This window comes from Topomyia yanbarensis, chromosome 2 (assembly GCF_030247195.1).
Source record: "Topomyia yanbarensis strain Yona2022 chromosome 2, ASM3024719v1, whole genome shotgun sequence".
Taxonomy (NCBI): Eukaryota; Metazoa; Arthropoda; class Insecta; order Diptera; family Culicidae; genus Topomyia; species Topomyia yanbarensis.
The window spans coordinates 36,529,434-36,542,088 of NC_080671.1; the positions used below are offsets into that span (position 1 = coordinate 36,529,434).

At 35.5% G+C, this 12,655-nt stretch overlaps 1 protein-coding gene across 2 annotated transcripts in view; it reads right to left on the reverse strand.

Annotated features, from left to right (window-relative positions):
• The window catches only part of LOC131682866 (angiotensin-converting enzyme-like), a 92,520-nt gene that overhangs the window by 18,006 nt on the left and 61,859 nt on the right, over nt 1–12,655 (reverse strand). The window contains exons 1-2 of one of the 2 annotated variants that reach the window (XM_058964635.1): nt 820–950; nt 589–729 (exon numbers count right to left, since the gene is read on the reverse strand). In XM_058964635.1, the coding sequence (XP_058820618.1) occupies nt 589–686 (98 nt within the window). In that variant the 5' untranslated portion in view covers nt 687–729; nt 820–950. Of the gene's footprint in view, nt 1–588; nt 730–819; nt 951–12,655 lie in introns of those variants that run through there. The other variant, XM_058964636.1, reaches the window with a different exon arrangement.

Consider the following 12,655-nt stretch of genomic DNA (forward strand, 5'->3'; position numbering starts at 1 on the left):
ACGGATAACTGTCCGTCATTCTGTATATTTCGTCATTTCGTGAATGTTAAATTGTATCGAGTCTGGGATTACGTCATCGACAAAATTTATATTTTTGTTCCTCGGACAGTACCGGCCTATTAAATCCCTGCAATCCTGCTCATTGATTTATAAATTTCGACAGGCAATCCTTTCTGCCCAACATCCTGTCAACACAATGTCATTCGACCTAATATCATTACATCAAATGTCATACGGTTTGATGACCAAGCATCAAATTAACTTCTTGGGACGAAGTATCATCCGCTTCCATGAAAACTTGTTTTGTGTTGCTTTTTCAATTGTTCCCCCTGGACTTTTGTTTTCAATTATCAGTTGATCAAAAAAGTGAGTATGCATAATGATGCAGTGAAGCAAAATTTGATGTTATGAATAATTAATCATCATCATCACAAATATTATAAAAGAAAAAGAAAACACTCACTTTGAAATATTTTAGTGAGGCAAACTGCGCATGAGTAATGGAACAGAACAATCGTCCACGTGGATAGTCAATGGTCCCTCTCCCCGAATGCTTCCACATGCTCACCGACAGGCAACAATACTTACTTGAGAATATTTCCCGCCGCCGGTTGGCGATAAATGTCGCACTTGTGTAGCGGTTTATTCGGGTCGAGTGGATCGTACTGCCGCGAGGCCGTACACATTGCGCGGTGGATCTGAAACTGGAGTACGTTGGAGAAGAAGTATCTGAAAATGAGCGAAACAGTAAGAAAACAAGAAAAAGTTAGCCATATGCAAATGGTAGGTTTTTATGGGCTGTGAAGCATAATATCGTACCAAACAACTCGACAAGATTGTAAACAACGACGCTGCCGCGGAATTTCTCAACTTGCGTCGTCGCTCTTATTTAGCAACTATTAGCGCTATATTTTTTGCACTCATTCACACAGATGCCGTACCGCCGACACTTTGGTTTGGGTACCAAAAACGCACTACACAAATTGGCTAGAGTTTTAAGACAAATCTTGCAATAGTAAATAATAGGATACAGTGCGATGAGAACAGAATCAGCCAGCGACGACTGCGTGTACAGTAGTGATTCAAACTTCGTGCACCACAAACTAGATCGCAGTTCACACTATTAGCAAGATAAGTTTTGACCATGAAAATCATTTTCAGTAACTATAATAGTTGATCAAATCGAATAGCCACTGTTTGGTTATTTGGTATCAACGATGGATGTGTACAAATCGACATGCACACGCCTTTAATTGATTTTTTTTGCTTCTCTCCGAAATATGTAAGTAGCTATTGGCATCTGAGAACCCTTGCTGCGTTAAGTGCCGACAAAACGTACATAGACTACTGGGCCCCACTAGAGATGAAGAGATTTGAGCTAAGATAGATCGTTTGGACGAGCATAAATCAAAGCGCAAAGATCTCTAGTTTAATGCAGTCATATGCACATATGCATAGAAGCATAAATGTACCAACAATTTAGTACCTGGCCAAACTAGCAACAGTTGCTTTAGCAGATAATGATAGACTTCTGCACACGTATCTTATACTTACCGACTGACTAACTAACTGACGGACTCTGATTGATGGGTGACTGCGGGAAAAGCGTTTTCCGTTGAAATTTCGAACAGGCTTAACGCAGTTAGTTGAAATGTTTTCTTAATTTTAGTCCGACCGTTGTGGGTGAACTGAAATCAGTTGGTATGAGAGCGTGTCGCTGCTATTGGGTAACGTTCAATGGCGTCCAGCTATCAGATAGTATCAGTGATTATTGTCGGGAATTGATTTGAATGTACGATTTTCCGCCTTTCTCGTAGCGTAGCGTAGTTGTGTAACAGTTTCACTCTTTTTGTGCAATCTGATCGGCGCTACATTTTTTAATGTATATGATTTGGACTCGGAAATCTTTTCGAAAGACTGCCACCAGATTGTAGAAATCTTTCTAAAAATTGTGCAAATAGTAAATTTCTTAAAAAATACACATATTAATAGGTTTATAACTTAAATTTAATCACATCAGCAAACGTAGGCGTTGGGAATTTTTTTTAGGAATTAGATATTTATATCTGTTTACTAATATTAATGCGAACCATGAAAATGTGAAGCTGGTCATTGTATTGTGTTGTCCATAACTAATTCGCTGATTATTACTCACAAAGGAGTGTGTATCATTCTCATATCAACTCTATTTATATTACGTTATTTTCAAAAAGAATTTTTGAATTTCATTGGCTCCATTTACATGATGTTTTTCTCCAAACCGACATATGTTATGAACTAATAACTACAAAACTAATTTTCATTCAATACACCTTCTCCACTAAAATAATTTTTAAACGAGAAAAAAGGACAGAGCCAAAAGTTGGCATCTCCGTATTCCGTTGGAATTATTTGTATTCGATTATAATATTTGCTAACTGAATCAAGTATACATAAACATAATTCTTTAAATTTTTACAGATAGAAAATTAGTTCCCTCAGCAAAGTTATTGACAATTCACTGAAAAACATTGCCTCGATCTGGCGTTACAAAGGGTAAGACGCTGGTCTCATAAATCTCTCGCAGTATGTTTGAGCTCCAACCCTGAAACTTCGTGGTCAGTAAGATCGAAACAGTAGCATTGTGATTATCCAGTACATTAAAGATCGGCTACGAAGTCTGTTAATTATTTAACGTAATTAACTGTCAGTTTATTTTAGATATTTTCAAAAAAATTCTATTTTGAAAATATCTAAACAGACTTTTTGTTTATGTTGCCCGTAAAAGTTTCGATTTTTTCAGTTCAGTGAATTAAAAAATGTTTATTTTATTGAAATATTCAAAGCATTCATTTTCACGACCAGCATATTTTACCATTTTTTTTTTTAATCTATAGCAAGTAGGGGCCCATATTTTCACCTTTAAAGAAATTTTGAAAAGTTGCTGACAATGCAGTATGAGAGCACGATAATTTCGCGGCTTGAAACCTCGTCATAAACTGAATGCAGGGAATACAATTCCTACAGTATTTTAATACTACGAATTTGTTTTTATCCATTTATATGACTTTTATGAAAAAATACCAGTAATTCCACGTTTTGCTTTAGGCGCAACAATATGAACTTATATTACAGGGTGCGCCATCTGGATGTATCCTATTCCAACATTGAACAGCTCCGTCATTTTCCAGCCGGTTTTGATAGATAAACACAATTCTGAAACGTCATTTAGTGCAATTTTAGCTATGGGTCGACTGTTGCCAACGGATATGCCACGTCGCTTGGAATATGCAAATGCTGTGGCAAGAATGATTGATGCACAGCCTGCTTTTTTGGGACAAAATTTTAATGAGGAACGAAGCTCACTTTACCCTTTCCGGCGGAGTAAATAGAAAAAATGTCAATTTCTGTCGATTCACAAAAGGGAGAATAAAAACACAATAGTCAAAAGACCAACAATTAAGAGTTTTTCTGTTTTTTAGGGTTTCATTAAATAAAGATAAAGAACCTTTTCTTATATCTTTTGATGCGCACTATAAATGTTCATTTTGGAACTTCCTCAATGATGAATCTTAAAAAGGTACGCTTTCGGCGAAACATAAAACATAAAACATCAAAGCATCAAAACATCAAAACATCAAAACATCAAAACCATCAAAACATCAAAACATCAAAACATCAAAACATCAAAACATCAAAACATCAAAACATCAAAACATCAAAACATCAAAACATCAAAACATCAAAACATCAAAACATCAAAACATCAAAACATCAAAACATCAAAACATCAAAACATCAAAACATCAAAACATCAAAACATCAAAACATCAAAACATCAAAACATCAAAGCATCAAAACATCAAAACATCAAAACATCAAAACATCAAAACATCAAAACATCAAAACATCAAAACATCAAAACATCAAAACATCAAAACATCAAAACATCAAAACATCAAAACATCAAAACATTAAAACATTAAAACATCAAAACATCAAAACATCAAAACATCAAAACATCAAAACATCAAAACATCAAAACATCAAAACATCAAAACATCAAAACATCAAAACATCAAAACATCAAAACATCAAAACATCAAAACATCAAAACATCAAAACATCAAAACATCAAAACATCAAAACATCAAAACATCAAAACATCAAAACATCAAAACATCAAAACATCAAAACATCAAAACATCAAAACATCAAAACATCAAAACATCAAAACATCAAAACATCAAAACATCAAAACATCAAAACATCAAAACATCAAAACATCAAAACATCAAAACATCAAAACATCAAAACATCAAAACATCAAAACATCAAAACATCAAAACATCAAAACATCAAAACATCAAAACATCAAAACATCAAAACATCAAAACATCAAAACATCAAAACATCAAAACATCAAAACATCAAAACATCAAAACATCAAAACATCAAAACATCAAAACATCAAAACATCAAAACATCAAAACATCAAAACATCAAAACATCAAAACATCAAAACATCAAAACATCAAAACATCAAAACATCAAAACATCAAAACATCAAAACATCAAAACATCAAAACATCAAAACATCAAAACATCAGAACATCAAAACATCAAAACATCAAACATCAATCATAAAACGTTTTCAAAAATCTGTAGCTTGCTGTAATGGCATATAAAAATGCAATAAATCTGCCATCTGTGAAAAAAAATCTGTAACCGAAAATTATAAATGAATCTGACAGTATTGAAAAAATCAGTGGATCTGGCAACCCTGCTCAGTTCCCAATTATTTAATTATATGTGATGATTTAACAGTAAAACAGACAGCTTTTAAGTGCGCGGGAGGCCTATATTTGTCATCTAAGGCTGGGAATGTGCATGCTTCTGTACAAAAATGCGTTGTATCGCTACTATGCTTCGTATTATGCATGTTTTTAATGATATAATACCAAAAATCTGTTGACATCCTTTCTTAGAAATATTGTTTAGCGATATGTGCAAATATTACAATTTTTTTCGGGAAATGGCTGAATTATAAGCGTTTGAAACCAGTCCTCCCAGTGTTACCCCCAGAAATTGATTGATAATTTGAGGAAATATTCGCCAAATGTTGAATTAATGTATGGAAAATAACCACAAAAATAACATATTTGTATCAGTCAAAAACGTACCTTTTTACACTGAACTAGAGAGAATTATTATAGTAGGATCATGTTTCATGTTAAGGGCCTAACTTCGTTAAACTATGTTCATTTGGGAGATATTACGGTGCAAAATCGACAAGTTTTTTCAGTTGGCGTCCCGGGTTGAAAGAGAACTGCTTGATCGATTTTTATGATGTTGATCAAAGAATTTTTTGTTTTTTTTACGGTTTTCGGGCTAGAAACGAAAGAATACTTACACATTGCTTTTTTGGCCAAAAATAGCAGAAATAAACTATTTTGTAACGTAATTAGGTTCACATTGAAATCAATATGAATATCATGAAATTTGCAATCCGGGACGCCACTTGGAAAAACATATCGATTTTGCGCGTTAATGTCTCCCAAATGAACGAAAAAAATTGAACGAAGAAAATAACATATTTATAATCAATTCTGCAAAATTGAAAAAAAAACTTATTTTAACCGCGCGCAAAAATTCACTATGATTTCAACTCTTTATATCAGTCATTCTCAACCTGGGGCTCGAGGACCCCTAGGAGTCGTGAAGTCGTTGCTGGAGGTCCGCGAAGAATAATATATTTTAACAGTGCAAATTGAAATTTCAAGTCGTGTTTCCTAACAAACCGAAAATAACAAATTCATTGCAAACAATATTGATGTTTATCCGTAGGGGTCCGCAGCAACCCAGGGTGATTTCTAAGGGATGCGTGGTATAGAAAAGGTTGAGAACCCGATCAGAAACACATAACGAAAATATTTCAAGACTATATCTCGAGCTGTTACTTGTTATAATTTTCTATTATTTTAACTACTGTATCGATTTTGTTGGCTATTTTCGGCAAATTTGAGACTAAGAGAAACGAAAGCAATGAAATTGAAAGACGGATAGGTATTAGGGTGTCCCGAAATGACATCATGTTAAAAAAGTCATCGGGCTCACTTCTTAAATGAAAGGCTAGGGTATTGGGACCACTTTCTTCTTCAGAGTGAGTTTGCTAAAACGCTTCCTACTGGTGGCGACTTTTGATTTTTTGAAAAATTGGCCAATTTTGGATAAAATTTCAAATTTATGCCTGTTGAAGTGGTCCTGAACTGTCTTAGATTTTTTTTCAGCATTTTTTATTTTTCTGGAGATCCAAACGGAGAAGTTTGGTTAGTTAGTTTGTACAAATTTGGAATTATAAGAGCGGCAGGGCCATTAAAACTTAGTAAAAAGTTAAATTTTTGGTGTCTTTCAGTATTTTTTCTTCAAAACTGGGTATCTACAAAATTTTAAAAGTACAGAAAACACTTTATATAGTTGAGCCGAATTTAGGGGCGTAATTTTGCCGAAGAAAGTGTATAGCTACGGCCAATGGGGTATAAGTTATTTACGTTTTTGTTAAATAACCTTTTGACATTTTATGATATTCATAAAAAATAACACTGTTCTACAAAATAAAACAACTTAAGTGGGCTTAGTCCGCATATTCTTTTTCGGAAAATAGAAGGAAAATGATGAAAAATGGCGTTTTTCGCTTGTCTTTAGTACACCAGAATCGGTTTTTATGAGCATTTGACAATTTTTTTAAAAAATATTTTGTATACTAATAGCCACCTAGCGGGTTTGAAAATCACTAAAAATTAAACAAATATGTCGAGTTAATGGCAAGTTATGGCGTATATTTGAAGGCTGAATTGATTAACGTACTTACATTTTGTATATAAAGTCTTATTTTCATGTTAGGAACTTTGAAGTGTAGAAAAATGCAAAAGAGTGAGGTGAGTGTTGAAAAACTGATATTTACTGTTTAGATCACATAATTCCGAAATAGTCAAATTTGGGGCAAATATCCTCGAAAAAGTTTTACAACAGAATACAGCGCATCTTCTGACACAATCGTTTTGTTGAAGATGCCTCCTAGAAGTAATTATGGAGAATTAACTCTTCAAAAAATAATTAGAGACTTGGCGTCATTAGCAAAGTTATTATTTTTATAATTGAGATTACAAAAAAAATCATCAGATGCTCATTAAACCTCGTCCTGACATACTAAAGACGTACAGAAAACGTCATTTTTCATGATTTTCCTTCTATTTTTCGAAAAACAATGTGTGGTCAAAGCACATTTGAACTGATTTACATTTTGAAACAGCATTATTTTTGATAAATTGCTAAAAATGTCAAAGGTTATCTAACAAAAACTTAAATAACTCATACCCCATTAGCCATAGCTATACACTTTCTTCAGCAAAATTACGCCCCTGATTTCGGCTCAACTATATAAAATGTTTTCTGTACTTTTAAAATTTTGTAGATACCCAGTTTTGAAGAAAAAATACTGAAAAGCACCAAAAATTTCACTTTTTACTAAGTTTTAATGGCCCTGCCGCTCTTATAATTCCAAATTTGTACAAATTAACTAACCAAACTTCTCCGTTTGGATCTCTAGAAAAATAAAAAATGCTGAAAAAAAATCTAAGACAGTTCAGGACCACTTCAACAGGCATAAATTTGAAATTTTATCCAAAATCGGCCCATTTTTCAAAAAATCAAAAGTCGCCACCAGTAGGAAGCGTTTTAGCAAACTCACTCCGAAGAAGAAAGTGGTCCCAATACCCTAACCTTTCATTTAAGAAGTGAGCCCGATGACTTTTTTAACATGATGTCATTTTGGGACACCCTAATAGGTATTCTAGAGCGAATCAGTTATAAACTTAGAACGGAAAACTAGAACTAGGCAGGCTCATATGGGCATGATCGAAAAGAAAATGTGAAGAATTCTTTGCCTTCTGCAGAGTAGGAGTTGGGCGTTGCACCCAAGTCTACCGCATGGTCTATGGTAGAACATAACTCATCATCATGTTTTACCGCCGACGCCGGCGTAAAAAAAAACTATATAAAATCTTTTCCGTGTGTATCGCACCATTTCAAATATTTGATGTACACTACTTTTCGTATCGTGTTCCATTTTTCATCTAAAACCTTCAATAAACCACTATTCAGTATAGATTGCGGTTTTCGTTGCTGACTCGGTGCGGCAGGTTCGAGTTCACAAGCGATGAACCGTACACTTAATATATCACATAAAATTACCACGATCCACGGTTTCGACACTGACCCAATCACGATTCCGAAACTGTAACGGATACCGGATAAGATGAAATATCGGATCGCCGTTTCCCAACGTTGCCCCATCAATCTCTCTTGAGCCATCGTTGCCAGTAGCCCCCTTCCGCACCCCGCCTGAGTTGCCAATCATCTCATCGTGCTTGATTTAAATCTGACACGATCGATCGATGAAACTGTTTTAGTCATAGGACTAATGTTTCATGTTTCAGCAATGGCCGGACTTCCAAAGGTCACCCGATCTCTTGTTCATTTTTGCACCTTCCCGCGCGTACTAACTATCATGGTCGTGATGTTCACACCGTTCTGCATAATTGGAATGGAATTGACCGCGTAATCTGCCTTGCGAGTAATCCAATTGGTTCTTCACGATTTAACAACCCCGCGCGTATTAATTATATTAATTTAAATTGGAACCGTACCTGGTAGACAATGGTAGACTGCACTATTCCATTAATTTATGAGACGCATTTTTGTCTGTCGTAGCATCGTTATGAATTAACTAATGTTTCGGGTGACCTTTTATGCATCCATTACCGGGGTAGCCGTGAGGTGGGTCGTAGCAAACAATTGACGATGTCTTCGCTAGGTCGAGGATGGGAACCTAATGACAAGAGAAGGCACAATACATACCGTTTTTGGCAGTGACTGGTGAACGTGCTCCTATAATGAATTTTGAAATTGTTCTAATGCTATGAAATCAAGCGTTCTGCTTCTCAAGATCGGAAGCCGATAATGACATCTCTCGAGAAACACAAACTACTACTCATTTCAGATTAAAGATAATTTGGACGCTGCAATCAGCTTGTATTATTACTTACTGGCTGAGTCGAGCCCAAAAAACCACCAGATGTATGTTTAACGACGACTATCTTATGCAATGGTCTACAACACGAAACTATAGATTGTAACAACCATGCGCGGTGGCTTCCACCCACAAACCACTCGCACGTACCGATTGGCTCAAACATTAACAGGCAGGTATAACGAGTTTACTTTGGCAGAGCTGCCGTGAGATGCATAAACATACGCAAAACTACCCTAGGTATATATGTGAAAGAACTATATCAATAATTGTGCGACTTTTGCTAAAAGTGGATGGAGGGCGGCTGTGACGGGGAGCTTGAGGCTTTTTCCAAGTTACGTGCCACAGATCACACAAACAAATAGGTACTTATGTACCGAAACAATCCCAACGTTATGATTAACGTACGGTGTGAACTATAAGTCGTAATGAATATTTCGGTTCAATTGCTAGGAGAACTAATTGTTCTGTTTAACGAATGTTCTAGTTGAAAACATGAAACATAGTACCCACCGGAAAAGCATTCGACCTTCGCTGAAGTAAGTACACTATTGTAGTTCCTCGTGTGTTTAAGGGGCGGGTGCGTTACAAGGTCTGCCAATGTAAATAATTTGTTAACGTTGAATGGAACTCACGAGCAAAACTGCAGTGTAATTACACTTGGGTCCACATAAATTTTTTTTCTCTTATAACATATAACTTTTTTTTAAATTTAAAAAATTCTGATCACTTTATTAAATATTTTTTAATAAAATAATTTTTAATAAGTGTTTCTGAAAACTTGGATTGAGCAAAATTGATTTTTGTAATGTTTAACCTTCCGGAAGTCGCGCAAATGGCTCACTGAACGAGCAGCCGCAGCTGCTCTAAGACAATTTCGCTAGATTTTCAGAGCAGCGTGCATTCAGTGCACTAGCGCGACTACCAGAAGGTTAACAGATTTTTCCCTTCCTCAACTAGAAAGGATATGCGATCGCTCCAAGCATCATCCCTTTAACCAAGGCCCGGAGGGTTGAGTCTCACATGCTCTTGAAATGGTATGTATTCAACTGTTTAAATTAGGTCATTACTGTTATTACTGTGGATCAGATCCTTATCGTTTTAATATATAGTGATTCTACAGAAATGAGCGAATTCAAGGAATAGAACTAACACAGTTTCTTGTCCTGCAAGAATAAAACCTCGAATAAACTGAATAAATTATAGAAAATCTATAAAATGAGTGAATTTAATTATTATTTAGGAAAAAAATCAAATAACTCAAATCAAGGAACTCAAGGAAAAGTCACAATATTAATTGAATAAATTAATTTGAGTTCAATTAACATGTTGGATGAAACGAATAAAAGAAATGACTGAACAGAAATACAGGCTCGTAGCCTGCGGTACCGCCTTGGCTCCTGCCAAGGGCGCAAACTTTAGAGGGGCGCTGAAATCTAGATCTGCTGTACAAAATATATGAGAATAAGTCATATAATCAGGGTAAGTTTTCCATTTTCAGGCACGCCCTAAATTATTGCACAAAGACAAACTGAAAAAGAATTGAGGTTCCACCAAAGACGCTAGGAGACTATGCAGTCAGTTAAATTTATTGACAATAAATTGTGTTTTTCTCGATAGAAAAGTGGGTACAAGAATCAATAACAAACATGCTTGAGTTGCACGAAACGGCGAACATTGAATTCTCGATGCTGGGCGAACCTCGGCAATATAAAAAAGCTACCAGTGCCAATCCAACTCCAACCAGTCGTGCACTAAGTTGAATCTCTGGTTTAAATATCACTTAAAATTTTGGGTGTTCTTGGAAGCGCTGGAACTTTTTGTATGATCTAAAATTTATATGCCCAGGAGCTGTATGTTTAAACCTTTCCGAAAAATCAGCAGCCTGAAAATTTTGGCTTCAGTAAAAGATGATTCTGAGCCAAAGGAGCATAATGATTTGTCGTGGTGAGTGAAGCAGCTCTTTTTAGTATTTATACCAAAGAGTGCTTAAAGTGTATTTCAAGTGAACGCTTCAGATTCCTCGAGCACTGTTTTTACGCGGGGCATGGTAATAGATCATATGAACGCTCCCCACAATAGATATACATTGCAGCATTCCTAATGCAAGAGTCACCGCATGAAATTAACACACAAAGCTATAGTGCTACAATAATGTTCCATTTCATTTATTTAATGCAATCCATGACGTGCGGAACAAACAACCGAATAGGCAGACGATCCTTGTCAAAGAAGACGTAATTAATTGCAAAGCAGTTCCACGAAAGATCACCCGATACGAGTTTAAGGTGAGACAAAATTTTGTCCCGTCCTGTGCGATTGCCATTCAAAATCTTCACCCACTGTAGCAGGGCGTTCTGAAACAGCCAGACCCGAGCGAGAAACTCGAATTGCTGACCACACCGTCGATCTTAACCGAATGAGCGGACATATAAACAACGTGGTAGTCCTTCATAAAAGACTTTTTCCAGTAACGAATATCACAGTTCTGAGCTTAACTGGGTAGACTATCAAGCTATCTGTCACTGATTATCTTTTATTAAAATAAAAGATCAGGAAATGTTTAACAAAGTTCCATGCGTATGATTTTAAGCGGGAAGTAGAGCAGGAGTAGAGCAAAAATATGGCCATTTATCTTCACTTGATGTATGCGGGAATTGTACTGATTTTCTTTGAAACTGGCACGAATAATGTGTAAACACCTTCATCAGCGGTAGATCATCAAGCATCTTTTTTTCACTTGCATGTGTAAAAAGATGGGTAAGTAATGTCTGGGACATAACCGGAATGTTGTGAAGGCACTCGGATTGATAGTTAAAATTTAATTATATGCACCTCAATCGCTAATCTATCAACCAGATAATAGTTTCTAAAAATTGTATGCTCTCTATAATTTTCTTAATATACACTCCCCTGAAAATATGCTCTCTTTATCGTCTTCAAAAAACTAGCTTCAACTGATTTCACAAATGTACAGTATAAGATTGGAATTTGCATTTAGATGAAATGAACGACGATTCACTACGAAAGAACTTCGGTAATTTGTTTTGGAAATAGTGATTTTCGGTATATTTACAAGTTTTCAACCATAGGGAATAAATAAACAAATATTCAAATTTATCGTTCAGGTTGTTGTAAGATATAGGCGGGTTGAATTCCCTAATAAATCGTCTCCTCAGTAAACCATTATGCCCGTAGAGTCTCCCGAAGAATTCTCCGTACGTTGCCTTCAAATACATCAACTGATTTACCAAAGTTCCCCGACAGAATGCTCCGTCCGTTAGCTTCAAACATCTAACTCCGAATGGTATTACAGACAAATCAACAGGCAACTTGCATTATAAGCGTTACAATACTTCAGTGTGCTTTTGGTGCTCCATATTAATGAGTTAACCTGAAATAGACAGGGAAATTTTAGTTTTTCGCATCACTTTTGAAGAATAGTTTTCGCACTTTAGGGGGTTATGAAAAATGTCAAGAAAGTTTGAATTTATGTAAATAAATGATTTCATTACATCAAACTGGCAGTATTTTGGTAATACCTTTTTCAGTGAAATAAACAAGCATAAATTTATAAAAGTATAT